This window comes from Alexandromys fortis, unplaced genomic scaffold (genome assembly GCF_014885135.2).
Source record: "Alexandromys fortis isolate MF-2015 unplaced genomic scaffold, M_Fortis_MF-2015_v1.1 scaffold_9, whole genome shotgun sequence".
Classification (NCBI taxonomy): Eukaryota; Metazoa; Chordata; class Mammalia; order Rodentia; family Cricetidae; genus Alexandromys; species Alexandromys fortis.
In genome coordinates, this window is record NW_026067892.1 from 7171339 (window position 1) to 7195803 (window position 24465).

The 24465-nt window shown below is 47.2% G+C and overlaps 1 protein-coding gene across 5 annotated transcripts in view; it reads left to right on the forward strand.

Moving 5' to 3' along the window:
* Window positions 1–15306, forward strand: part of Pcnt (pericentrin) — an 81737-nt gene extending 66431 nt beyond the window's left edge. For 4 of the 5 annotated variants that reach the window (XM_050140211.1, XM_050140229.1, XM_050140220.1 and 1 more), the window contains 10 exons: window positions 935–1615; window positions 4232–4476; window positions 5492–5594; window positions 6631–6804; window positions 8876–8995; window positions 9685–9917; window positions 11405–11481; window positions 12130–12271; window positions 13385–13512; window positions 14911–15306. In XM_050140211.1, coding sequence (XP_049996168.1) covers window positions 935–1615; window positions 4232–4476; window positions 5492–5594; window positions 6631–6804; window positions 8876–8995; window positions 9685–9917; window positions 11405–11481; window positions 12130–12271; window positions 13385–13512; window positions 14911–14951 — 1944 coding nt within the window. In that variant the 3' untranslated portion in view covers window positions 14952–15306. The remainder of the gene's footprint in view (window positions 1–934; window positions 1616–4231; window positions 4477–5491; window positions 5595–6630; window positions 6805–8875; window positions 8996–9684; window positions 9918–11404; window positions 11482–12129; window positions 12272–13384; window positions 13513–14910) is intronic. The other variant, XM_050140238.1, reaches the window with a different exon arrangement.
* Window positions 15307–24465: the final 9159 nt, after the last annotated feature.

Here is a 24465-nt window from a genome sequence, read left to right on the forward strand (position 1 = left end):
CCTGGTCTAATCCTGGAGTGACTGATAGCCATGCAGGGTAGTTGGACTAGTTCAGGGAGTTGTAGTTGGGATATCTGCCTGGGTAGAGGATGCAACATAGAGGGACCGGTGGGTGGTGGCAGGTAGAATCCTGGTGGATCCTAGAAAAGGCAGGGGTGGCCAGACGAGGCCAGGGCACTGGAAATAGGACCAAGGCTATAGCTGCAGTAAAACAGTGCCTGACAGTGACAAAGGTGGATGGCTGTGACGCCTGGCGATGATTTATGGCCTTCTTGATTGTTCCCAGCTATGGTCTTTGAATGTTTCCATTTATCTTTTAAAGTGTTTTTATTTAATTTTTGAGAATTTAATACAATCAATATGCTTGATTAGATTTTTTCCCCTTACCTATCATCATGGTTTGTTTTTTTTTTTTCTCTTAAAACAAAAGCACAGAACCATGGAGTCCAATTTGTTTTGGTCATTACTTCTGAGTCTGATGCCAGTTCTGGAGTGTGGCTGATGTACCCAGTGTCACACAGCCTCCTTGTGCCTATCTGAATGAGGCACAGTGTCTGAGGTCCCCATAGAGCAGTTAAGTGCTAAGCCTGGACTATTGGGGTACCACATGTTCAGCAGGTGCCCCAAGGCTCACAGTCTTCTGCTGCAGTGTATGGCTGTAAACAACACGGGCCAGGTGTGTCTTTGAGCATCCTGGTATTTGGGATTTCTAAGAAAGGGAGAAAGGGACCTCCCCCCCATCAAGATGTGTGCATGTGCTTGCTCAATACTTCTCCCACACAGTATTTCATCCATGCCGTCCTGTGCACGGTTTTACTCATAGGATAACTTTTGAAAGTTATGATTCCTGAACGAAAGTATAAATAAGAAAACCACCTAGTTCCTTTTCCTCTTGGTATCGATCATCACAATCTTGTTTTCTCTGTCAACATAGGAGTTAAAAATGTCTTTGGAGAAGCAGCGTGCTCAAAATAACCAACTATGCGTTGCTTTAAAACATGAGCGTGCGGCCAAGGACAACCTGCAGAAGGAGCTTCAGATTGAGTCCTCCCGCTGTGAAGCATTGCTGGCACAGGAGAAGGGCCAGCTTTATGAGCTGCAGAAGAGCCTAGAGGCTGAGAGGAGCCGCTCGCTGGAGCTTTCAGAGGCCTTACAGCACGAGCGGCTCTTGACGGAGCAGCTGAGCCGCAACGCGCAGGAGGCCTGTGCCCGCCAAGAGGCACAAGTGCAGCATGCCTTATTGCGAAAGCTGAAAGCAGAGAAGGCGCGTGCATTGGAACTGGAAGGCATGCTTGAAAAGGTGCAGAGACAGGCTGCACAAGCACAGAAGCAACTGGAATCTCAGGCTCAGGAGCGCTGTGTAGAGCTCAGGAAAGAGAAGGAGGTAAGTAGCCACCTGCGATCAGCCATGGATGCCTTGCAGAGCCACAAACAGGAGCTGGGATGCTGTCTGGAGAGAGAGAGGGAGAAGTCAGCTTGGTTACAGGCAGAATTAGAACAGTTATCCACAAGAGTGAAAGAGCAAGAAGGCCACAAGGATGCGAGGAGGATGGAGAGGAGGTCAAGCCGAGCAGACGTGGAAACGAAGACCTGGCAGACAGACAAGGAGAAGCTGGTGAGAGCAATCTTCCAGCAGATATAAGTCACTACAGGTCCTGAATGCTGACACCGCCTCTCTTGGGGAGCTCCAGCTTCCCACTGCTGTGTATGATGTTAGTTAGGAAGTTTTGATCACTCCCGTGGAACTAACCACATGTTTATTTTTGTGGATGCTCTTGGTCAGAGGCAATTCTCTTAAAACTTGGCTATTCCATCTTTTCAAATTCATTTCAGAATGCAAAAGAGTATTAGATATGGGCAGTGGTCCTGATCACAGTCCAGTGGGGAGAGCGTTTTGCCTTGGAAGCAAGCGTGAGGCTTGGGTTTCTAATTCTGCCCCTTCAAAACAGCATTAAAATTTTGGTAGGTGTGTTTTTGGTGTTTCTTCATGTCTGCAGGTTAGTCTTTTGCTTTGTGATAGCATGTTATGGTGACTGGCTTATACTGGATGACCCAGCCGTTCATTCCTGGATAAGTACCACCTGGGCATGGCAAACAGTTCTGTTGATCTGCTCTTGGGCTATGGCGATATTAACATTTATCCGCTGTATTCAGTTCGTTAGAATCCTCGTAGAATTTTTGCATCTGTGTTCAGAAGGGACATTAGCCTGTAGTTTTACGTCATCTTTGGGTTTAGATCAGAGTAGTGATGCCTTTATACTGGGAAGTATTCTCCCTCTTACTCATTTTCCCTGAAGTAGGGGCTCTCTGTGTAGCCCTGGCTATCCTGGAGCTTGCTATTTAGACCAGGCTGTCGTCAGACTCACTGAGATCTCCCTACTTCTGCCTCCCAAATGTCTAATACTAGCCCTAAGAAGCCGAGGTTAGTAGATCACAAGTTCAAAACCAGCCTTAATATATATAGAGCAAGGCCCTTTTTGTTTTGGGGATCTTCTTGAGACAAGGTCTCACTATGTAGCATTGGCTGGCCTGGAACTCACTGTGTCTCTCAGAGATCCTAGCAAGGCCCTTTGGTTTTTTTTTTTTTGGTTTTGTTTTGTTTTCTTTTTTTTTTTTTTTTTTTTTTTTTTTTTTTTTTTTTTTTTTTTTTTTTTTCTCTCTTTTAGCACAGAAGTGTAGAACCAGCACCTTTGTCTTTAGTAGTTAAGAAACACTGGTTTCTAAGGACAAAGCTGTACGTTTCTAAATGTTCAGAAGGATAAATCTGACTAACGTTAGCTTTGGAAATGCCTGTCAGGGATGTGCTTAATACTCTACTCTGAGAGGGCTCCCTTCCATGGAGCCCCTAAGCTGTGGGCCGTCTGTGATCTAGAGATGCATTCTGTCAGAACAATTTAGGACATTTATGAAAAGTGACGACATTCCGGTGGGACTCCATGTTCTTGAGAAGCCACTCGCTTTTCCCCATCCCAGCCCAGGGACTCCCTCGTCTGTCTGTCTCTGTGAATGATTCTCTTTGAGACACTTTGGAAGTGCCTACCTGCCTTGCAGAGGATCAGTGGGCTCGTAGACCGGTTTCCTAGCCAGACAGCCATAGCCTGGTCTAGACATTACAGGCAGGATGCTCTTTCCTAAACAGTGTACACTTTTCTTTCTCACCTGGAAAATGAAGCACAATGGATCCCTGCTTGCTAATGGGGCGGAAACAGTGACACAGTGTCGGAAAGCTGGTTTCCTGTGAGCTGTGCCAGGTGTGACCCTGCAGCCATTCTCCCCGAAGCCGTGTGTGGGCTCAGGTCCGACCCGGAACTCTCTCCAGTGAAGCAAGCTCAGCTCTGTGTTTCTGTCCTGAGCTCTTGCAGGTCCAGTCACAAAGTCAACAGTCCTTTCTCACAGAAGGTCCCCTGGCACCGCCAAGAGCCCGCAGTGTCGTGTGATACAGTAGATAACTTCACCCCTGCGGCTTTCCTGGGGCCTTCTTGGCACCCCCCCCCCTTACCTTACCTGCTGACTTGACTCCACCTCCTTGTCAAGTCCATTGGTTCTCTTCGCTCTGTGCCTGTCTGAGGGCTTGCTCCTCTGTAATACTGTGGCACTGCTCACTTCATTGTATGAGGCTAGGTCGATGACCGGTCAGGTCAGGCTCGAGGCCGCAGGGCCGCCAGTGGCAGGCGTGATTTGTCATGTGCATGTTGTCGTCATGCTCTGCCGACTTGTGTGTTGGGATGCACATAGACATAGATGAAATTTGGCTTGTATCAGCCTCTGCCAGCAGGCTGCTCTGCTCACTGCCCAAGGGCTGGCCTTGAACTGGCCAAAACCTGAGGCTACAGTGTAGACTGTGCTTTGGGGGGGGGGGGGGAGGTGAAGGTGGTGGGTACATTTATTGACAGGATCTGGGGAGAGGGCCAGTAAGTAGAGTGTAGACCTTCTCCACAGGTGCTGTGTTTGGTCTGTGGGCAGTTTTCCCTGTGACGTTTCCCTACATGACATTGCTGCTCTTTGGTCAGATAATCGTTGAGGACTTGTTTTGTTTTGAGATGAGTCTCACTGAGTTGCTCTGGTGGGCCTTTGTTAGACTTACTCTCTACATTAAGCCTAGTCATCAACTCGTGATTCCCCCTGCTTCTACCTCCCTAGTGCCTGCTATAGGCATGCCCCACTATGCCCAACACACACAGTTTCTTTTGGAAAACTGTAATGGTCTTTCCTGTTGTTCTTGCCGGGACAGCGAGAATTAGAATTACAGCGCCAGCGTGATGAGCATAAAATCGAGCAGCTTCAGCGGATGGTGAGAGAGCTGAGGTGGAAAGAGAAGGTGCCTGGCGGGGATGGCCCTTGCTGGAGCGCCCCCAGCCTGGGTTCTCTGGAGCCGAACCATGTCCAGGAGCAGCAGCAGGAGCTGGAGAAGATACGGCAGCAGCTTCTCTGTGCAGCTGGGCTCCTCACGAGCTTCACCAACCACACTGTGGACAGGTATGCAGCACGCATGATAGTCCGTGGCCACCAGGACCCACCCCCACCCACTCCACGACTGCTTATACTAAGAAAATTCTGGAGTTTAGCTAATGGCCTGTGCCTGTAATTCCCACACCTGGGAGTTAGAGGCAGGAGGACCACCTTACATAGTAAGTTCCAAGCCAACAAGGTCTATATAGAAAAACTTTAAGTGGGAAAAAAAATGAAGTGTTTGGCAGCTTTGGTTTCAGGACCCTGTCTCAATGGTCTCCTGCACGATTCATTTCATGAGTTTAGTTGAATTAATGGGCAAGGTCTTCTGGAGGATGCTGGTAAAACCATATCTTTGCATCCTAGTGTTACAAACCATCTTGTTATTCCTGGATGTTCCCTCAGCGTGTCCTCCACGTGTCCATGCCCACCCTGTTAGCAGCTGGGATGGCTCCCTGTCCATATCTGGATTCGATTCCCAGAGCAGCATGATTCCCAGGCACTTTCGTTTAGACAGCACTTCAATTTTTATTATTCTATTTATTTTGTGCATGTGTACTTCTGTGCGTGAGCACATAGGTGTCAAAGGACAGCTTGTTGGTGTTCGTCCACCAAGTGGCCAGGCTTGGCAGCAAGCGCCTTTCTGTGGTGCACATCTTACTACCCAGGAAAAACTGTCATTAGTTATCTGTCCAGCAGGAAGCAGTGGGGTGGCGGGATGTGGGCAGTTGGCCGCCACTGCCTGCTCACGTCTGAAGGGTTCTGAATCCCACAGATGTGTCTGTTTGCTGGTGTAGTCTCTTCCGCCCAGGCTCTGCTCGGAAGAGTGTGTCCTAGACCGCTGATAAAGATGTTGAGTGAAGTGACCCACCAGCCTGACAGACTCACACGGGAGTGCAGAGCTGGATGGGCCCCGGGTTTCTCGGAGGAAATGCTGTACAAGTGCTTTCTCTGTGCCATTAACAGAGAGTTCCCGAGCAGCTCAAGAGTGCGATCATTTGGGGTACACACGAACCCTTTGAACACCTGCTTGATTTCCTAGGACAATTAAAGATTGGACGTCATCAAATGAGAAGGCGGTGTCATCCTTAATGCACACTCTTGAGGAACTGAAGTCTGAACTGAGCATGCCTACCTCCTCCAAGGTACAGTTGGGCTCCTCCATGCTGCACGTTTGCGCTGTCTCTACAGTGGCTAAAACCAAGCTCCCAGCACATGGTGTCTTCCGGGAGTTGGTAGAAGATGTCATGGCTTCTTTGTAGCTTGTCTGTTAACCAGCTGTTCCTTGTTGTGTGAGCAAGTGAGTGACCATCTGCCCCGTGTGTTGTTGTGGGTGCACTATGTACTGTATTCTGTATCTTAACATCTTGGGGTCTCAGCTGTACCATTTACACATACCGTGTGATTATGTCTATATGGGATGCTCACTGTCTGTGGCCCAGGAGCACCCTGAGAGGTAGAGACTGTGGACAGAAGTGGGTCCTTCTGCTGAGGACAGATGCCTGGAAGGTAGAACCTGCGCACAGCCCAGCCTATGTCCTGTCTGCTTCTGCTATGGGCAATTGCAGGTCTTCCTGGGATGCTCTGGGCTCCCTGTGAGTAGCCTTTGAGGTTGCTTACGGGTCCTAGATGTCCTAGATGTTCTAGATGTTGACACTGTTGCTGACCAATGTGGTGGTTATGGTTATAGCCTGTTATCAGATGACAGAGAAGCTTTATCACTTACTGTTACCCACAAACCCCTTCTACCCACCCAGCAAGTGTCCTAGAGATGTGGTATGTCCTGTCCCTCTCTATGTGCAAGTTCTAAAGTTTCTCCATTAGGACTAAAGGTTTCAGTTGTGAAGTGCACAGACTTATTCTAAGTGAATTACGTGTGTGACCTCTCAGCCTGAACAGCAATAATTCCTTATTTTATTCAGCACCTGGGTATGGGACTCTTAGACTAGTGAGACCAGGGTTACATTAGTAACAAGTCTGTGTCACTTGATATACCAGAATATCTGCAGTCCAGTTTATAAAGGGTGAAAAAGAAATGTGATTTGGTGGCCTATTTCCCATCCCATATGCCCAGCCCCACAAGCCTGGTATCATACGCCAAACTTTCTTAAAACTATAGTCCCTGAAGCAATCAGTAGTAACAAAACACAAAATTCTTACATTTTGTTTGCTCTTTTAAAGAAAAAGATGGCTGCGGAACTCCAAGTCCAGCTCATGAACGAACTGCTGAGAGACAACGATGCCCTCACAAAAGCTGTCGGCATAGCAACCCGAGAGAAAGCAGAGCTGTGCAGGACCGTCTCCCGGCTCGAGAAGACCCTGAAGCACCACACGCAGAAGGGCTGCCTTCTCAATGTAAGGATCTGTGTCTCTTCCTGGCATAGTCCCTGCCCGCTGTCTCTGTCACAGTGCTATGTCACATCCATCCATTCTGCTCGCTAGGGAACTGGGCTTCTGCCTAGACCTGGGGCCTCTGTGCCACTTTTTCTGGTCAACCCTATGGACTCCATCCCTTCTAGTGTGTACAGTCTGACTCAGGATTCCAGGATCTTGCTATGTTGCCCAGGCTTGTCTCCAACTCCTAGGCTTAAGTATTCTTCCTGACTCAGTTCCCCACAGGTACACCCTGCCACACCCAGCTTGATGGGGTTCATTTTTTTTTTTTTTTGATTGATTGATTATTTGAAGGGAGGCAGGGGGGTTGAGACAGAATCCCAGGTAGCCCAGACTGGCTTCAGACTCCCTATATAACTGTAGCTGACCTTGAACTTTTGATCCTCCTGCCTCAACATTCCAAGTGCTGGGAATACAATGATGTGCCACCATGCCCCATGTTCAGTGTTTTGGGATGTGTGTGTACATGAGCAAACTGCCTGTGTGTGTGTGTGTGTGTGTGTGTGTGTGTGAGCACACTGCCTGTGATACCAGCTCAGGTTGAGGCCAGAAGTCAACATTAGGTATCTCATTTGCTCTCCATCTTATCTTTTTTTTTGGGGGGGGGGCTAGTAAACACTTTAGCCAGAATGCATCTGTCTTTCATCCCTGATGTAGCTGTTAACTGTGTCTCATCCCATTGGTGGGAGTTCCTCTTCACAATCTGTCACAACTGGCTAATCGGTATGCAAAGTGGAAGGGGAGGGCCCTTGTTAGGCTAATTACTTTTGATAGAAAGGAACCAAGCAAATAAAATTTCTCACATTGTCCCATTCGGCTGGGCTTTTCTTGAGTGGTTTGATGGCGCTAGAACAGAGCTATGTGACTGTGTTTGTCAGCCATCGGCATTTCTAGAATGAGGAACTATTTTTTTTTTAAGATTTATTTATTAATTATATAAACAGCATCTACTGCATGTATGCCTGCAGGCCAGAAGAGGGCACGAGATCTCATTACAGATGGTTGTGAGCCATCATGTGGTTGCTGGAAATTGAACTCAGGACCTCTGGAAGACTAGTCAGTGCTCTTAACCGCTGAGCCGTCTCTCAGCCAGAATAAGACTAGTTAAGATTTAAAGCTTTGAATTAGTAGGTATTTTGCAGATATCTCTGGCTTGTTCTTATTAACATGTATCTTTAGTGCAATGACATTTCAGTAAATGAATGATAATTACCTGGAAGTGCTAGCCTTATAACATGACTTGAGCAACTGCTGAAAATGATGCCCAGTGTGACAAGGGACAACACATGGTATGTGATCATTGGCAGCAGTGCCTCACCAGATCCTGGCCTTGGAGAGACATTTTCCCAGCCCCTGCTGTCTCCTCTGTGATAGGCCACCCCACAGCATCCTCGGCTGTGGTGGAAATGATGTGTTCGAGTGTGCCCCTTTTCTTCAGACCACCAGCTGCTGCTGTCTCTGTTCTCTAGCTTGTCTTTCTCAGGGTGTTCTTTCTTAAGAACACCTCAGTAGAGGGCTGGGAATGTGGCTCAGTTAGTAAAGGGCTTGCTCTGCAGATGTGAGATCCTGAGCTTTGTCCCTGCCAGTTGTGAGCTGCTGCATGGTGGCACACCCCTCTCATCCCAGCGCTCAGTAGGCAGAGGCAGGCAGTTCTGAGGCCAGTCAGGTCTGCATATCATGTTCCAGGCTAGCAAGAGCTGCATAGTGAGACTGTGTTTCAAAACCAACAAACCAAAGACAGGTTGTGGTGGCACATGCGCTGTAATCCCTATGCTGGGGAAGTGGAGACTGGTGCATCTCTGGGCTAACTGGCCAACTTGCCTAGCCTAATTTGTAGACCCCAGGCCCCAGTGAGAGACCCTGTCGTTTAAAAAACAGCTGATAGCTCCTCAGGACCAACACTAAGGTTTGCTTGTGACCTACACCTGTAGGCAAACCCCTGCAGCCCTCCCCCATCGAAAAACAAAGCTCTATATTGCCAGCTGTGTGTTTTTTTTTTTTTTTTTTTTTTTTTTTTTTTTTTTTTTTTCAGAGGCAAAGCAAGTCTTCATGGAAGCAAGACGGGACAGTTTTGCAGGGTTCTCCGCGACACCCAGATCCAGAGTGGCACACACCAACTGCAAGTGTGGAAGCAAGTTCCTGCAATACCAAGGTGAGCCATGCAGGGTTGGGTTCAGAGTGTCAGCGTGTCTTAAACCAGGGATAGTTAACTGCCGGAAAAGAGTCTCCACTACAAGGTTCTTGTTTGCTTGGTATAGCTGTTGATGCACAGATCAGAAATACTTCTTCATAGGAGACCCATTGCCCTATCTGTCAGATTACTGAGAAAGGAAGCTAGCTCAAACTGGATCTAAAACTTGATGTGCTTGTGGGCAGATACCATGTTTTGCCGTTCATGGCTGAATGAATATGTAACGTTCATGTCGTCAGGAGATTGTTTCTGTAGGCTAAGAAAAGTTTTCCTATGATTTGCTCCCAAAGGACAAGTGCTTCTCAGGGTTTGGATCCAAGCTCCATAGTTTCCATGGTTTCCCCATCACTCGTATCATCTGTGGACCCCATCATGATATCCCAACAACCCCCCTCCACACACACACATAGTTTAGACTGTACTTGAGTGGAAATCCAGTGTTCATGGGGGCTCACTTGAGAGTGTTGTGGAGAAGGTATTTCTTTCTAGATTTTATCAGCTAGACGGGGGCTCTTCAGAGGAGGTTACAGATGTGCGTGGGATTTGTGAATTACACTCCCGTTTGGACAACTAACCATGGCAGTATACAGAGCAGGGTCTGTCAGGACTGTGTCTTTGTTTTCTCTGATTCTCACCCCATCTTCTCTTAGATGGAAAAACTGTACCTGCACTATCTGAGAGCGGAGAGCTTCAGAAAAGCTCTGATTTATCAAAAGAAATATCTCCTGCTGCTGATTGGTGGATTCCAGGACTCGGAACAGGAAACCCTCTCCATGATTGCTCATTTGGGGGTATTTCCCTCCAAAGCAGATAAGAAACTGACGACATCTCGTCCTTTTACAAAGTTCCGCACTGCCGTGAGGGTTGTCATCGCAGTATTGAGGTGAATGCCCTGCTTCCAGGCCAGTTAGCAGTGCACACCTGCTCGCTTCTGTGGTGGCTGTATTCCTTGAAACTACAGTGTTTTTCTCTTTCAAGACCAATGGCACTCGTGACCCTAAAGAAAATATGGCATTTGTCTTGAAGTCATGCTGTAGGGGCTGGAGAGATGGCTCCCAGACCCCCATGGTCATTCACAACCATTTGTCATTCTAGTTCCTGGGGATATCATGCTTTCTTCTGACCTCCACGGCGTCAGGCGTGCACATGGTGCACATACATAGATGCAGGAAAAATATACATACAAATAAATAAGAGAATTCATGCAGTGCCTGGGTATGGTGCCATAGGCTTGTCTGTCATCCCAGCACTCAGGAGGCAGAGACTGGGATCAAAGTTCTAGGCTAGCTTGAACTATATATGAGACCCAGTATCAGAAGGCCTGAGAGAAGTTTCCAGGGCCTTGTGGTCATTTTTGGAATAATCTATGGTTTGCCACACCACAAAGAGGAAAGTTACAGTCGTGCTATTAGGAGAGCCATGCTGAAAGGAGCGGGAAGCAGCCTTGTACTGTCCCCCTGCCTGTGCCCTCCTGCTACACTCTTGGTGCTGTCCCGTTGATGGCCCAGCCAGGCAGAAGCAGTGTTTTCCCAGTGTCTGGTGACACATACAGGCTTGAATTTTGTAGTGTGATAGGCTGCAGGTAAGCTGTGGGCAGAACCAGCTAGTTGTCAAACTTGAGGTGCCAGGGGACTTTTTTGTTGTTGTTTGTTTTTCAAGACAAAGTTTCTCAGTTGTCCTGGCTGTCATGGTACTAGCTCTGTAGACCAGGCTGGCCTTGAACTCACAGAGATCCGCCTGCCTCCGTCTCCCAAGTGCTGGGATTAAAGGCGTGCTGCACTGCCTGACAACAAGGGGACTTCTTTAGATGGCAATGTAGCATGGAAAGTTCCTTGTAGGAGGAGGCCGCTTGTTCTTCCCAGCCACCCAGAACTGAAATAATCACACAGAAATTGTATTAATTAAAACACTGCTTGGCCCATTAGCTCTAGCTTCTTACTGACAAACTCTTATATTAATTTAACCCATTTCTATTCATTTGTATATTGCTACGTGGCAGTGGCTTCCTGGCAAAGATTCAGCATGTCTTGACTCTGGCGGCTCCATGGCGTCTCTCTGACTCTGCCCTCTTTCTCCCAGCATTCAGCCCAGTCCTCCCCACCCGCCTAAGTTCTGCCCTATGAACAGGCCAAGACAGTGTCTTTATTCATTAATGGTAGTCACAGCACACAGAGGGGCCTCCCACATCAGTTCCTACGTGATATGAAAGTACAGCTAGCTCTCAGCTGATAGGTTGTGGAGTCTGTCTCTCCTGTGGGCAGGGAGGGAGGGCAAGCTCTGGTGGTTTGGTCACATCAGGAGCGTCACTGCTTCCTTCATTCATTCCTGTTTTCTCTTGCTTTGAATGTATTTTGTCACCTTTCTGTATAGGTTGCGATTTTTGGTTAAGAAATGGCAAGAAGTGGATCGGAAAGGAGCGCTGATCCATTGCAGAAGCACCCGTCAAGGTGGGCCTCCGGTGCCACCGCCCTCCCTGCTGCTTTTGTGGCATTTCCTTGAGCGTTTTGGTTTGGGGGTGTCGTAAAGCACAGGAAGAAAGCCAGGAAACCGTCAGTGCAGTTACCCTTGAGTAGTGAGAGCACTGTCGGACCAACCAGGTCAGTCAGGAAGGCGAGCTGAGCGCGATTCTGGAGAGTCGGACAGACTCGCCCTTGCTGCTCTCCAGAACCGCCATACTTGTCCGGGTGAGCCCTCGTGGTTGTTTTCGCTCTCTCTGGAGCTCTCTGCTGCCTGCCTACTCATAGGCCGTGTAACAGTGGCTTCGTGGACGCTCAAGGGGCCGGTGAGGGTACTTTGCTGGGTCTCTGTCTAGTCTCTAGGGGTGGCAGATGTGAATGTCCTTCCTACTTAGAGAACATAGAGGGCCTAGACTCTCTGGGCCACTAAGCTGCCACTAGCTGCCATCCTGTGCCTTCAATTCAGGTCAGCAGGCATGCCTGCCTCTTCTTTCCCCAGCCATGGGCTGGCAATCAGAGCTAGCGTTATCCATGTAAATGTATAAGTTGTTTGTGTAAGCTTAGATTTTTGGTAGATGGGTCCCCCTAGAACGTGCATTTCTTTTCCTAATGATTTCTTGTTTGATCATTCTTGGGAAGGACATCGAATGTCCCGGAGACAGCATTCTCCATCAGAAACCAGAACATCCCTGCCAACCAGAGAAGTTTCCTCAGGCCATTTCAAGGACTCTAGGCACAGCCCCCGATCCTCGGCAGCAGTCTCGCTGGGCAAGGAGGAAAGGTCAGTTGGGATGCTCCAGGGCTGCCTAGAAATCATGCCAATGAGATCCCGAACCTGTTTAGCTGCCTAGAGAAATGTAGCTTGCACTTACTGTCTTTGTTCTGGCTCAGAGCAAGGCAGTGGATGCAGCAGAAAGCCTTCAAGAGCCTGGGGATCTTGTTCTGTTCAGGAAGGGCTAAGATCCCGTGTTCAGTAAGTGAGGCACGCTCTCCACTCTGAAGAGGTTTGGGAACTTGTCTCATGGGAAGGGAAAGGGACACAGTGTCCCAGGAGGAAGGACGATCAGGGTGGGAATTAGACAAGCTTGGGTTTGCTCAAGGAAGTGTAGGCTGATAGGTAGACCATCTTGGTCACCCGGTGAATTGGGGTAAAAGGTATAATCTCAAAATTTGGTGAATGAAAAAATACATAATACATAATTGTTATTGCCACTTATTCTGATTGCAAAGTGGGATATAGAGTTGTTTTATTTCATTTTTGGTGTTTGTTTTATTTTGAGACAGAGTCTTACTATGTAACTCTTAATTGTTCTCCAGCCTACTGTATAGACCAGGCTAGCCTTAACTCTCAGAGTTCCGCCCTCTTTTTTTTTTTTTTTTTTTTGTCTCCCATATCCTGGGATTACAGGAGTATACCACTGTACTGGACCTTAAAAGTTGATTTTTTTTCCAAATAAAAACGTGTTTTCGGGCTGGAGAGATGGCTCAGTGGTTAAGAGCATTGCCTGCTCTTCCAAAGGTCCTGAGTTCAATTCCCTGCAACCACATGGTGGCTCACAACCATCTGTAAAGAGGTCTGGTGCCCTCTTCTGGCCTGCAGACATACACACAGACAGAATATTGTATACATAATAAATAAATAAATAAATAAATAAATAAATATTTTAAAAAAACGTGTTTTCTTTGTGGTAAATAATGGACATGAAGAGACTAGCCCTAGTGGAGACCCATCCCAGATCCGTCAGCTGATCCCGGATCCTCCTCTGGATCTGGTCAGCTGATCCCAGGCCCTCCTCTTATGTGCTTTTGATGTAACACCACCTGTTAATTTAATGTTTTTGTTTTGATTTTTTTCTTCCTTTCTTTTCTCCTTGCTATGGTCCTTTGTTTGCAGATCAACTTCCTCACCAAATTCAAGGTTAGAAAGATCCCTGGCTGCTTCTCAAGATGCAGAACATTCCTTGACAGAATATATTCATCATTTAGAAATGATCCAGCAAAGACTCGGGGGGTTGCCACCAGGTAAGAAAGTGCTTGTTAAAAATAGTATTACTGTACCTTAGAAACATAAGAGGCATAGAAAAGCCTGCTAGTAAGTTGGTACAGCAGTACTCATGAGTAATCCTAGCCCTAGACAGGCTTTGGCACGAGGGTTGCCAATAGTTTGAAGCCAGACTGGTCCACACAGGGAGTACTAGGCTACCCAGGGTGCTAAAGCAACGTGCTGCCTCAAAACAAAAAAAAAATATGCTAGTTTCAGCTTAGTATTTTTAGTTTGCATGAGTACATGCAATACATACGCACTTAGCAGCTTGTGGTGGGTAAGTCCGTTCAGTCGCTAGGTGGATCTTTTTGTCCTCTTACACTGGTAGGGCAATGTAAAGATAATTGTATTGATTACTGTCCCATCACTGTGATCAAGCATCTGAGAAGAAGCAGTTAATAGGGAGGGCACGGCAGAAGGAACGGCTCGTGCGACTTCTTGTTCAGATCCAGGTGGATCAGAAAGTGGAGCAAGGACAGGCAGCTGGTGGGCTGGAGAACCTCAAGGCCTGCCCCAGTGACCCACTTCTTCAGCACAGCTCAGCCTCCCCAGGCAGCACCGCCAACTGAGAACCTAGTGTTTACCACGTGATCCTGTGGGAGACCTTTTGTACGAAACCGTAGAAACCCATGACCCAGCTCGTGGTCATCTCTTAATGCAAAATGAAGTCTACCTTTAGAAGTCTCCAAGGTCCTAAAGTTTTAAAAGTCCAAAATCTCCTCTTACTGGGTTTGTCCATTAAGCTCTGCTTGCAGCATTCTGTTCTTGCAAATTGTTCAAAGGGTCTGGCCAGTGGCCTTACCAGCCGCATAGCCATGGTTTTCACAGCAAGGGCTCCACTCTCTAGCACCAATTCTCTGTGTTAGAAAATTGATCACTGGCCAAATATCCTGATAAGAGGCACTCACGGACAACTTGTTTTGGAGATAGTCCATCATGGCAGGTGCGCCTGCTGCCTGGAGCACCTTGAGGCGGGAGCAGGAGTGTGTGGCTGCTCGCACGCTTGTTCAGATTGGGAAGCAGAGATGGGACAGGAAGTGAAGACAGGCTGTACAATCTCACTTCCTGCTTCCAGTAAACTACTTCCTCCAACAAGGCGTCATCTCAAAAATGGTGCACACCCTCCTAAACCTGTCCCCGCCTGAGACTGAGTATTAAGACATGCGGTCTTGTGAAGGATATTTTACATTCCAGTCATTACCAATTAGGATTTGCTCTCTATAATACTTTATGTGAAAGTTTCTTAAACCTAACCTATTTTCATTATAACTCAATATTTTCCCCAAACCTCTGAGGTGGTGGCATTTTGAAGTTATTAAAAATTAAAAATTCTTAACAGAAGTTTTATAACAAATTCTATTCTGCTTTAATTTTAGATTCTACTCAGAAATCCTGCCACCAGAAGATTAAACAATGAATAAAGTCTTGTGGCTCTTAACCTGTGATGGTTGTATCTGAGGAGAGATGGTTTTCCTAAGGAAAGCTCATGGTATGGTCTGGGACACTGCAGGAGTCATGATACCAGCCCGTAGCAACCGCCGAGTGTTTCCAACTCAACACACTGCTAAATGGAGCACTTTTGGCTCCTTCCCTCCTCCCAGTGAACGATGGCTGTGTTATATACTCTGTGCCTGTTGACAGAGCCGTCTGCCTCCTCCGTGTCAGAGTGCAGAGTGGTTCCCGTTGTTTATTTTCTTAACGTGTGAGGTTGGAAAGTTCATTTGAAAGTGAGCACACAGGAAGGGAAGAATAAAGTTTAAGTATTGTTGTTATGTGTGGTCGTTTTCTTTTTTCATTCACTAACTCTTAGATGTCAGACTTGTTTCTCATGGCTATATCCACTATATAACTTACTCATATATATATACCACGTTCGATTCTGGGGCCCTTCACCAGAAATGAGTAGAAAGTCAAGTATATGTGTAAGTGTGTCACACAAATAGCCGCATATATACGGATTCAGTAAAATGGCAGTCTTTTTGAAACAGTAAATATAGTTAGTGGATATAGTGTTTAAAACTTTTTCATAATATAAGAAGGGCAAAATTCATCATGATCAATTAAAGTTATCCCAGAAATACTTAAATATGTGATATTTTATTAGTCAGAGCCCAGGTTAGACAACAAAGCAGTTCTGGTTTTCAAAGGGAATTTAATGTGTTTGGTTACTCTGATTTAGAAGGGCTGGGACAAATGGACAAGGTAAAGCAACCCAGAGATGAGCCACTATACTGAAGCTCAAGGAACGACGACACTGTTCTTAGGGTTCTTCAGTCCCCTGTAGTAAAAAGATAAGCCCTAATGTCAGAGATACATATATAATGCATGTGTGTACATGTGTGTGCATACACAAACACCCCTACCTACCTGTGAGTGATCTGTTTTTTTCATCTTTTCCCTCCTTGAGTGCCTGGGCAGAATCCTTGAAGCGGTTAGCACATAGAGCCTATTCTCTGGCTATTCTGGATTTGTTCTCATTTTCCTCCCCCATTTAATTACTGAAATAGAATTTAATGCACTTGCCTGATGTAAGATATTTTCCATTAGAAGATGCTTCGTCTTCTGGGAGTCTGGTAAGGTTCATGTTCAGTAGTCTAGGGTGTCCAGGTATCACACAGATCTCTTTAGGACTGAGGCCAGCTCTGAGATCTGGCCACAACTAACTAATTTTTAAGGCCAGTGTGCTGCCAACACATAAAATAGAAGAGGAGGTGTAGGTGGGGTTTTTCTTCAGAACTGCTGGTCAGCTTTGTCCCTTCAGCCACTCCCAAATAACCACACAGAGACTTGTTAATCATAGATACTCGACTGATAGCTTAGGCTTATTACTAAGTAGCTCTTATATTTTCAATTAACCCGTATTTCTTATCTACACTCTACCACGTGATGGTGCCTTTTTTCAACATGGCGTGTTCATCTTCAGTGTCATTGCTGACTCTGCCTTCTACTTCAAGCTCTTTTTGTCTGCAAGTCCCACCTAACTCTTCTGCCTAGCTATTTGCCAGTCACCTTTCCATTAACTAACGAGAGTAATGCACATTTACAGTGTACCAAAAGCTTGTTCCACAGAAGGTGAGCAGTAGGAAGCAAAACTTCCTCCAGTGTTACTCCCATCTTCATTCTCCAGGCTCCCAGGTCTGTATTCCTGTGGGAGAAATGACATGAACTGTTCACTCAGAGCATTTACCACCTGCCATTATTTCAACATTCCACACTAACAGGGCACCGTCTTCACCTGCCTTTTCACCACCCACAAGACAAAGTGGCCACCACACCTTCCTAAGTCGGTCATTCTTGGCATTTTAACCAGTCATAAGTCTCTTGAGTAAACTCGAGTTTTCTTACTATCAGGACAGACAATAACAGTACTCAAAGGCAATTTGGTAGGCATATTACAGTCATTAAAAAAGAGCAATTGCTTCTCCTCTGGGACCTATTGACCTGCTTTGTCGCAGATCTCTGTCCAGCTTTACAGTGCCCCGTGCACTTCTTCCCTCTGGAGAAGGCTTTAAATCCAACCAGAAGGTTGTTTACCCATAGCTGTTGTGCTGCCGTTTCTCCAGCAGTCCAGTCTGCCCTGGTGTCTTGGTAGTGTAGTGGACAGTGTGTGCAACCAAATAGGTGTAAGCCTACTGCCAACAGTTCTGCCTCAGCAGCCTGTGTGAAGCTTAATGTAATTGACCCCCATCATCTCACTGGAAGTGGAACAGTAAGGAGGTGTGGGCTTGCTGGAGGAAATGTGTCATTGTAGGGGGTGGGCTTTAAGGTTTTCTATGCTCAAGCTACAGCCTGGTGTCACAGTCTACTTCCTGTTGCCTGATACCAACATGTAGCAGCTCCTTCTCTAGTACCATGTCTGCTTACACACCACCATGCTCCCTGCATGGTGTTAATGGATTAAACCTCTGAAACTGTAAGCTGCCACCCCAAATGTTCTCTTTTATAAGAGTTGCAGTGGTCATGGTATCTCTTCCCAGCAATAGAAACCCTAACTGAGATAGCCTGCATAGTATCTTGCAAGCACTTTAAAAAGTTAGCTGAGCATAGAGGGGCCTTCCAGTGCAGTCCTGGCATGAATCACCTATGTACTACAACAAAAGCATATGGTGTCTTTAGCAGCAGAAATTTAATAATCTAGTTCTGACATGCAGCAGAGGTGGTGCCTTTATCCAGGGGTCTTCCTGGATATATCAGTGGTTCATCCCCAGCGACTGGGGATTAACAACTGTGTGGCTTCTGGGGGAGTATGGGTGCCGTCTTCCAAATCCTTTAACTTGTTTAGACGCCTTTACAAATCTCTGAGACCTTCAGAAACCAGTACTGTGTCATCCGTGTAATCAAGAGCCACTGCTCTCCATTCCAGGCAAGTGCCAGCAGGTCTCAGAGGTTGGCAGTTAAGAGGTTGCTGGAGAAAGCTGTTAGCAAAGCCCAATACAACATGGAAAGAGAGCATTGCTTGTATCCGTGGTCTCCTCAGAAGAGCAGTGGTAGGGACAATGGCACGTATGGGAGGTATCCAACTTAGTGTTCTATCATCCATAGTCATTTTCTATAACCCTTTCTGCCTTCTCATCCTGGGGCACTGCACGGGCAACATTTCACCTCCCCACGCCCAGTGGAGCCAGCTGAAGGGCTCCACCCGCTGCTCAGGAGTCTGACACACTCTGGGCTGGTACTGCGCTGTGGCTGCTGCCTCCCTCAGTCCCACCTGACTGCCGAGAGGTCCTCAAGCTGGATAAATAGTGTCTCCCCTCAGCATACATGCTTCCCCATACCCACTGAAATCTGAGGATTATCCTCCTCAAGGGTAGCTGCCCACCCATGAGACAGGTTCACTCTCTTTTACCTACACCCTTTTGATCATTTATGCAGTCCTTGAATTGTTTTCCTTACACTACTAAAGCCTTATAGGAGCTCACTAGCATAGCATTTGGTTTTTTGTTTTTTTTTTCGAGACAGGGTTTCTCTGTAGCTTTGGTGCCTGTCCTGGAACTAGTGGAACTAGCTCTTGTAGACCAGGCTGGCCTTGAACTCACAGAGATCCACCTGCGTCTGCCTCCCGAGTGCTGGGATTAAAGGCATGCGTCACCACTGTCCGGCACATTTGGCTTCGTATCTCTGCTTCTGCTCCCAAGAATTTCATCTTGCCAGGCATGGCAGTGCACGCCTTTAACCCCAGCACTCAGGAGGCAGAGGCAAGCAGATCTCTGTGAGTTTCGGGTCTTCCTGGTCTACATAGTAAGTTCCAGAACTACATAGAGAGATCCTGGCTCAAAAAACAAAAATTGCAGCTCAACACAAATCTTGTCATATTTGATTTTGAGCGACCCGGATAAGACCCCTTTGCTTTTTATCTGTTGTCTGCTTTAGCACTCTGGCATTGGTTTATATCCTGGTCTCAGTCACTCAGATCCACCAGGGCGTCCCGTTCTTTTTATAGGTCAGGCTCTATCTTGGGGTTCAGAAAGGTCATTAGGGTGCTTTACCAGTCCAGGGATGCCTACTGAATCAACCTCCCCCCCTCCTGTGACACAGTCCTCTCAGGCCCAGTGAGCTGGGTGCCAAACACTACATCTCCCATTCTCCATTCCCTTTGTAATGCCTGTCCCCCCCCCCCCCCCACTGTCATCCAGGTCCCAATTGTAGGCAGATTTTCCTTTGGGCCACCAGCTCAGACTTATTTTTAATTATAAAAGCTTGGCCTATAGCTTAGTCTTGTCCCACTACTCTTAGAACTTAAATTAACCCATTTCTATTTCTATCTATTTATGTGTTGCCATATAACTCATGACTTTTACCTCTCCTGCATGTCTTGCTCCCTCTGCATCCGGCTGCTGATTCCCCCTTCCCAGAGCTCTCCGTCTAAAAGTCCCTGCTGTACCTCCTTCCTAGCTATTGGCCATTTAGCTTTTCATTAAACCAATCACAGTGACATATCTTTACATGGTGTAAATAAATATTTGCAACACCTGATATTCATGGAGACCTCAACCAGTGACAACCGAGTGTCCCTAATGGTCTGTTTGAGCTAAACAACCAGGATTTCTGTTTTCTCATGTGATACATTATCTGTCTTAGGAGGGATGCGTAGTTACAGTACTCAACTCCTGCACCTTCACATCGCCCAGACGAATCCCATCTGCTCCCTTGGTTTCCAAGCTGGCCTGGGAGAGGGTCTTTCATTTCCTGCTTTTCACTTCCCACTCAAGCAGTTCAAATGCAGTCTGCCCCCTCTCGTGGTTTCAATCACTGAGCTATGCCTAATCGTGGACTTTTCCTCTCCGTGTTAAAGGTCAAAGTTGAATGCATCTTCTCCTGCTTTAGCCTCATTTTCCTTCTCGTCCCTACCTGACTTTTCCTGTGGGTTCCAAATGTTTGGGTCCCAGTAGTTGCTCTCTGACACAGATATAATTTGTGCTTGTCTCCCTTTTGGTGTCCCAGCCATTCATTATAGAGAAAGCTAGCACCTCTATATTCATCTCTTATCCAGTTGTCCTAAAACCCCTGTCTGTGGCGTGTTGAGGTCTTGGCTACACCCGAGTGGCGGTTTCTAAGTCCTCAGGCTATACAACTGGCAGTGTCAGGCTGTGTCTCCTGCTGCTGCTGATGGCAGGGAGTGCAAGGGGTGGTAGATTTCTTACTTTGGGGTGTCCTGGAGCACCCCTGATCAATTAGGATACAGCAAGCCTTTGAGTTCTCGCAGGGTTTATCTCTGAAGCAACTGTGTATCGCCAGCTTCCGGCACCTTCTCCATTGTTACCCATCTGGCTGATCAATCCGAATGTAAAGTTCTTGACACATGAAGGAGTTCATTGTCAGGGCATCGAGGCTCATGGAAGATTCCTTATACGACAGTGGACTCTACTGCCCAAGTTTATGCTCTAGCTTGCTTCATTGATCAGTCCCATAACCCAACTTCACTCAGTCCTCCTCAGCTCCTACCAGTATATTCATGTTGTCTGTGTGTTATGATTTATGGGTTGAACTGTACTGCCACCCCAACCAAAGGGATGTTTCAATCCTAATTTCAAATGCCTATGTATATGACCTTATTTGAAACATCAAATATTAGCAGTAGCTACCAGAGGCTGGGAAGCAGCTATGGAACAGATTGTCCTTTGCAGGCCCAGACGGAACCAACCCTGTCCCAACACCTTGATCTTACTTAGACTTCTGGCCTCCAGAATTCTGGTATGGTAAACCGTCTGTTGAGCTGGCTCGGTTTCCAGTACTTTGCTACTGTTGTGTTAGCGACTGAATACACAGCTCTTTGGAGGGAGAAGTGGGACTAACAGAGTCACTTTTCATCTCGTTATGTTTACCTGAACTACACTCAGAAGTAACCATAACTCCGTGTCTAGTATCCAATAGAAATTGAATTGGGTTGGAGAGATGGCTCAGTGTTAAGAGCACTGCCTGCTTTCCCAAAGGTCCTGAGTTAAAGTCCCAGCAACCACATGGTAGCTCACAACCATCTGTAATGAGATCTGGTGCCCTCTTGAGGAAGGGACCTGGTCAGTCATCCTCATCAACTTAGACCATGAGACCCAATATGGACAAGTTCAACAGAACCGCCATATACGGGCTGCCCATGCGTGCTTCAGCACTGCCAGGGCATAAATTTCATTCATTTCATTTTCATCCAGTAGGTGGGTGTATTAGTAAGGTTTGTCTAGAGGAACAGAACCAATAGACTGTATATTGAAAGGGGATTTACTAGAGTGATTTCTACAATACAATTATTTGGCCAGTGAAACCCTGGTTGTCTGCATGCTGGAGAGACTAAGAGCCAATAGCCGCACGAAGCTAGATGCCTCAGCATTCCCAATCTGGTGCTCAAGGCCTGGAGGATACCTGGACAGTCACTGGTCATTAGTCCATCTTGGAAGAAGGACCTAGGTTCTGATGTCAATAAAGGATAAGAAGAGCTGCAGCAGCAGCAACAGTATGTCTGGGCCACCCACTCTGGAACAAGATTGTGCTCTCTTGAAAATGCCCGCACAGACTCATTCAGAGGGTGTGTCTGTCTCTCAGCTGATTCCAGAGCCTGCCAAGTTGACAATCGAAATCAATCATCACAGCGGCTAAGGTATGAGGAGGAGTTCCGGGCTTTGTTAGGAAATGAATCTGTGGACAGGCCATAAGGGTATCGAAGCAGTTTAAGGGGTCAAAACCTTTGAAAATTTCTACACCGGTGTCTCCAACCTGTGTGCCACAGGCCCAGCTTTTCCCAACCAAGGTTCCAGGCTCGGTTTTAGAAAACTGTTTCATTTCAGCATGTGTTTGGAGTTACTCTGGGACATTCCTTCTTGGCCTTTAAGCAGTCCTTCTGCAAAAGACTCTTTTTGTTTGTTTGTTTGTTTGTTTTTGGCATGCAATTTCATAGAGTCTGGGCTCCTGATTTTCTGTTGCTTGCTATCAGCTGCCCATTGTTTCTATGAAGCGGTTTCCTTCCTTATAGTTACTATGTATGCCTGATATTTCACCGGCTGTGTATACAGTTTCACTAGTTCCCCTTACATCTGTCTAAACGGATGACTGAGTCCACCTCAAATCCGTTTCATTGCTGGCGTTAACTGCAGTGGCATGAACTCACCAGAAATGGGATGCGAAGGTAGAGTTTTGGGTATATCTTGTTTATCTGGGATCAGCACCTGTTGTGTAAAGAAGAAGGCAGAAAGGGGTAAAGTACATGTTTTCTAGGCAAAATTTTGCTCAGCCTGTTGAGGAGCTGCAGAGAAAGACAGAGGGATGCAACTCTCCCTAAAGCAGTGGCTAAATCCTTAAAAATAGATAAACAGGGAGCTGGAGAGATGGCTCAGCAGTTAAGAGTGCTTGCTGCTCTTGAAGAAGTCCCAGTTTTGGTTCCTAACACCAATATGGTGGCTAAGAACAGTCTTTCTGTTGAAGAGCATCACATGCCCTCTCTGGTCTCCTTGGGCATTGCATGCATGTGGTGCACACAGACATATATGCAGGCAAAGCACTCACCCATTAAATAAGCCTTAAAAAATTGTTAAATGCTGTTTAAAATGTCTATTTTTTGTGTCGGAACTTTTAAGTCTTCATTGTAAACCGTTTTTGTTTCCATATGAATAAGCAAAAGCTGAGGACTTTGAAGGACAGGTAGATGTGTCCCTCCTGCCTGGCAGCCTGGAGTGAGGGACTCTCAGCTGGGCGGCAGCTTCCCTAGCCACCTGCTGGAGTGCCTGCAAGTCTGGCTGTTTTGCATACATTACAATCACTATGAAAATACTCCAGCAGCAAGATAACCTACTGCAACTGAATCCCAGAGACCTGATCCAGGAAGCCTTGCTCGGATCACCTTGCTCTGGTCACCACCACTCCAGACAACCTGCACCAGCTCTGAAAGGCCAAATCCCAGGTGCTTTCTCACCAGCTTCAGGGAACTTGAGCAGCTACGCTCAAGTTCCTCAAGAGGACACAGGATCACTTCCTTCGGAAGAAAAAAGCAGTGATTGAAGAGATGGGAAACCATCGACCAACTTTCACGCAAAGCTTGTGGCTGGTTCCTCTGTGCGCCGGTGATTTGTGTAAACAAATAGTCTTTCGTTTGCATACCACACATCCTGGCTGTATAACTCCATTAGTCAGCTGGGGATACCTTCCTAGGCGGTTTCCTGATGATGTGATGATATTAGGCCCACTAAAAGCCTCCAAAATGGTCTTTTTTTTTTTCTTCCTACCTGGGCTTTTTAATGTCTGTAGAGAGGGCTGAATGATATGGCAGGCAGTGGCAAGAGGGTGGCTAAAGAGTACTAGAAAGGCCTTGAGGTGGTGGTGCCACACCTTTAATCCCAGCACTCGGGAGGCAGAGGTAGGTGAATCTTAGGTGAATCTCTGTGAGTTCGAGGCCAGCCTGGTCTACAGGAGCTAGTTCCAGGACAGGCTCCAAAGCCGCAGAGAAACCCTGTCTCAAAAAGCCGAAAAAAAAAAAAAAAAAGAGTACTAGAAAGAAGTGTGTGTGTGTGTGTGGGGAGGAGATTGAGGAGAGCAGTAAGAGAAGGCAGGCACTCTGGGCTGGGAGAGTTTCTGGGAGCTGCAAAGACCATAGACAGTGAGAGTCTTCATTCCCAGGGCTTGGGAACAACACTAGTAGCTGTAAAGACCACTTGGAGCCCCCTGAGTCTGTCAGCCCAGCTCATAAATCTTCAACACTCTAGGGCCCGCTATTAACACTAGAAGAGATCCTACTCGCCTACTTGAAGTTGCCACCTGAGGGGAACTAAAGGGCCTGGCTAGATCTTAGTCACAGAAGTAGGGCTCTTGAGACATTTAGTTTGGACTCAAAGGCCAGGCTTTTGTTCTCCTACCCTATTATTTAGGCGATGAGGTCTGCACCAGGACAGGACCTGTGGCAAAGTCTGGAATGACACCTGCTCCAGGCCACCAGGCTGTCCTTGCACCACATATAAATGCCCCCCAGCTCTGGGAACAGCTCTTTCAAAAATTCCTCAGGCTTCCACGTCCCAAGGTCATCTCAAGGTCTGAGACACTGCTGGAGATCCTTCTTGGTCAACGACTGAGTACTTCCAGGGTTATCGTGAAAAGCAATAAGCAAACACACTTTAAGAAAAATGCCAGAAGCAGTTTGCTGACTTCACAGCAGGAACGCCCACAGAGTTAAGCGTGCCAGCAGGGTTCCAGAGGAGGAAGAGGCTGGGGAATCCGCAGGAGGGGCACCTGGGCGGACACTGAAGTCAGTTTTCACTGGGGGTCGCCAGCATCCGGAGCCACTCTGTCCCTCTTCCCCGCCCACCGCTCTTCTAGCGCCCCCAAGCTCCCCGTGTCTCCGACGTGGCTTACTGGCCAATGGAAGCGAGCCTTTAGAGTTGCTGGGCGGGGCCCTGCCCGACGTACCCGCGCAAGCGTTGCCCCGCCCCTCAGCCGCGCACGCGCGTCTCCGGCGC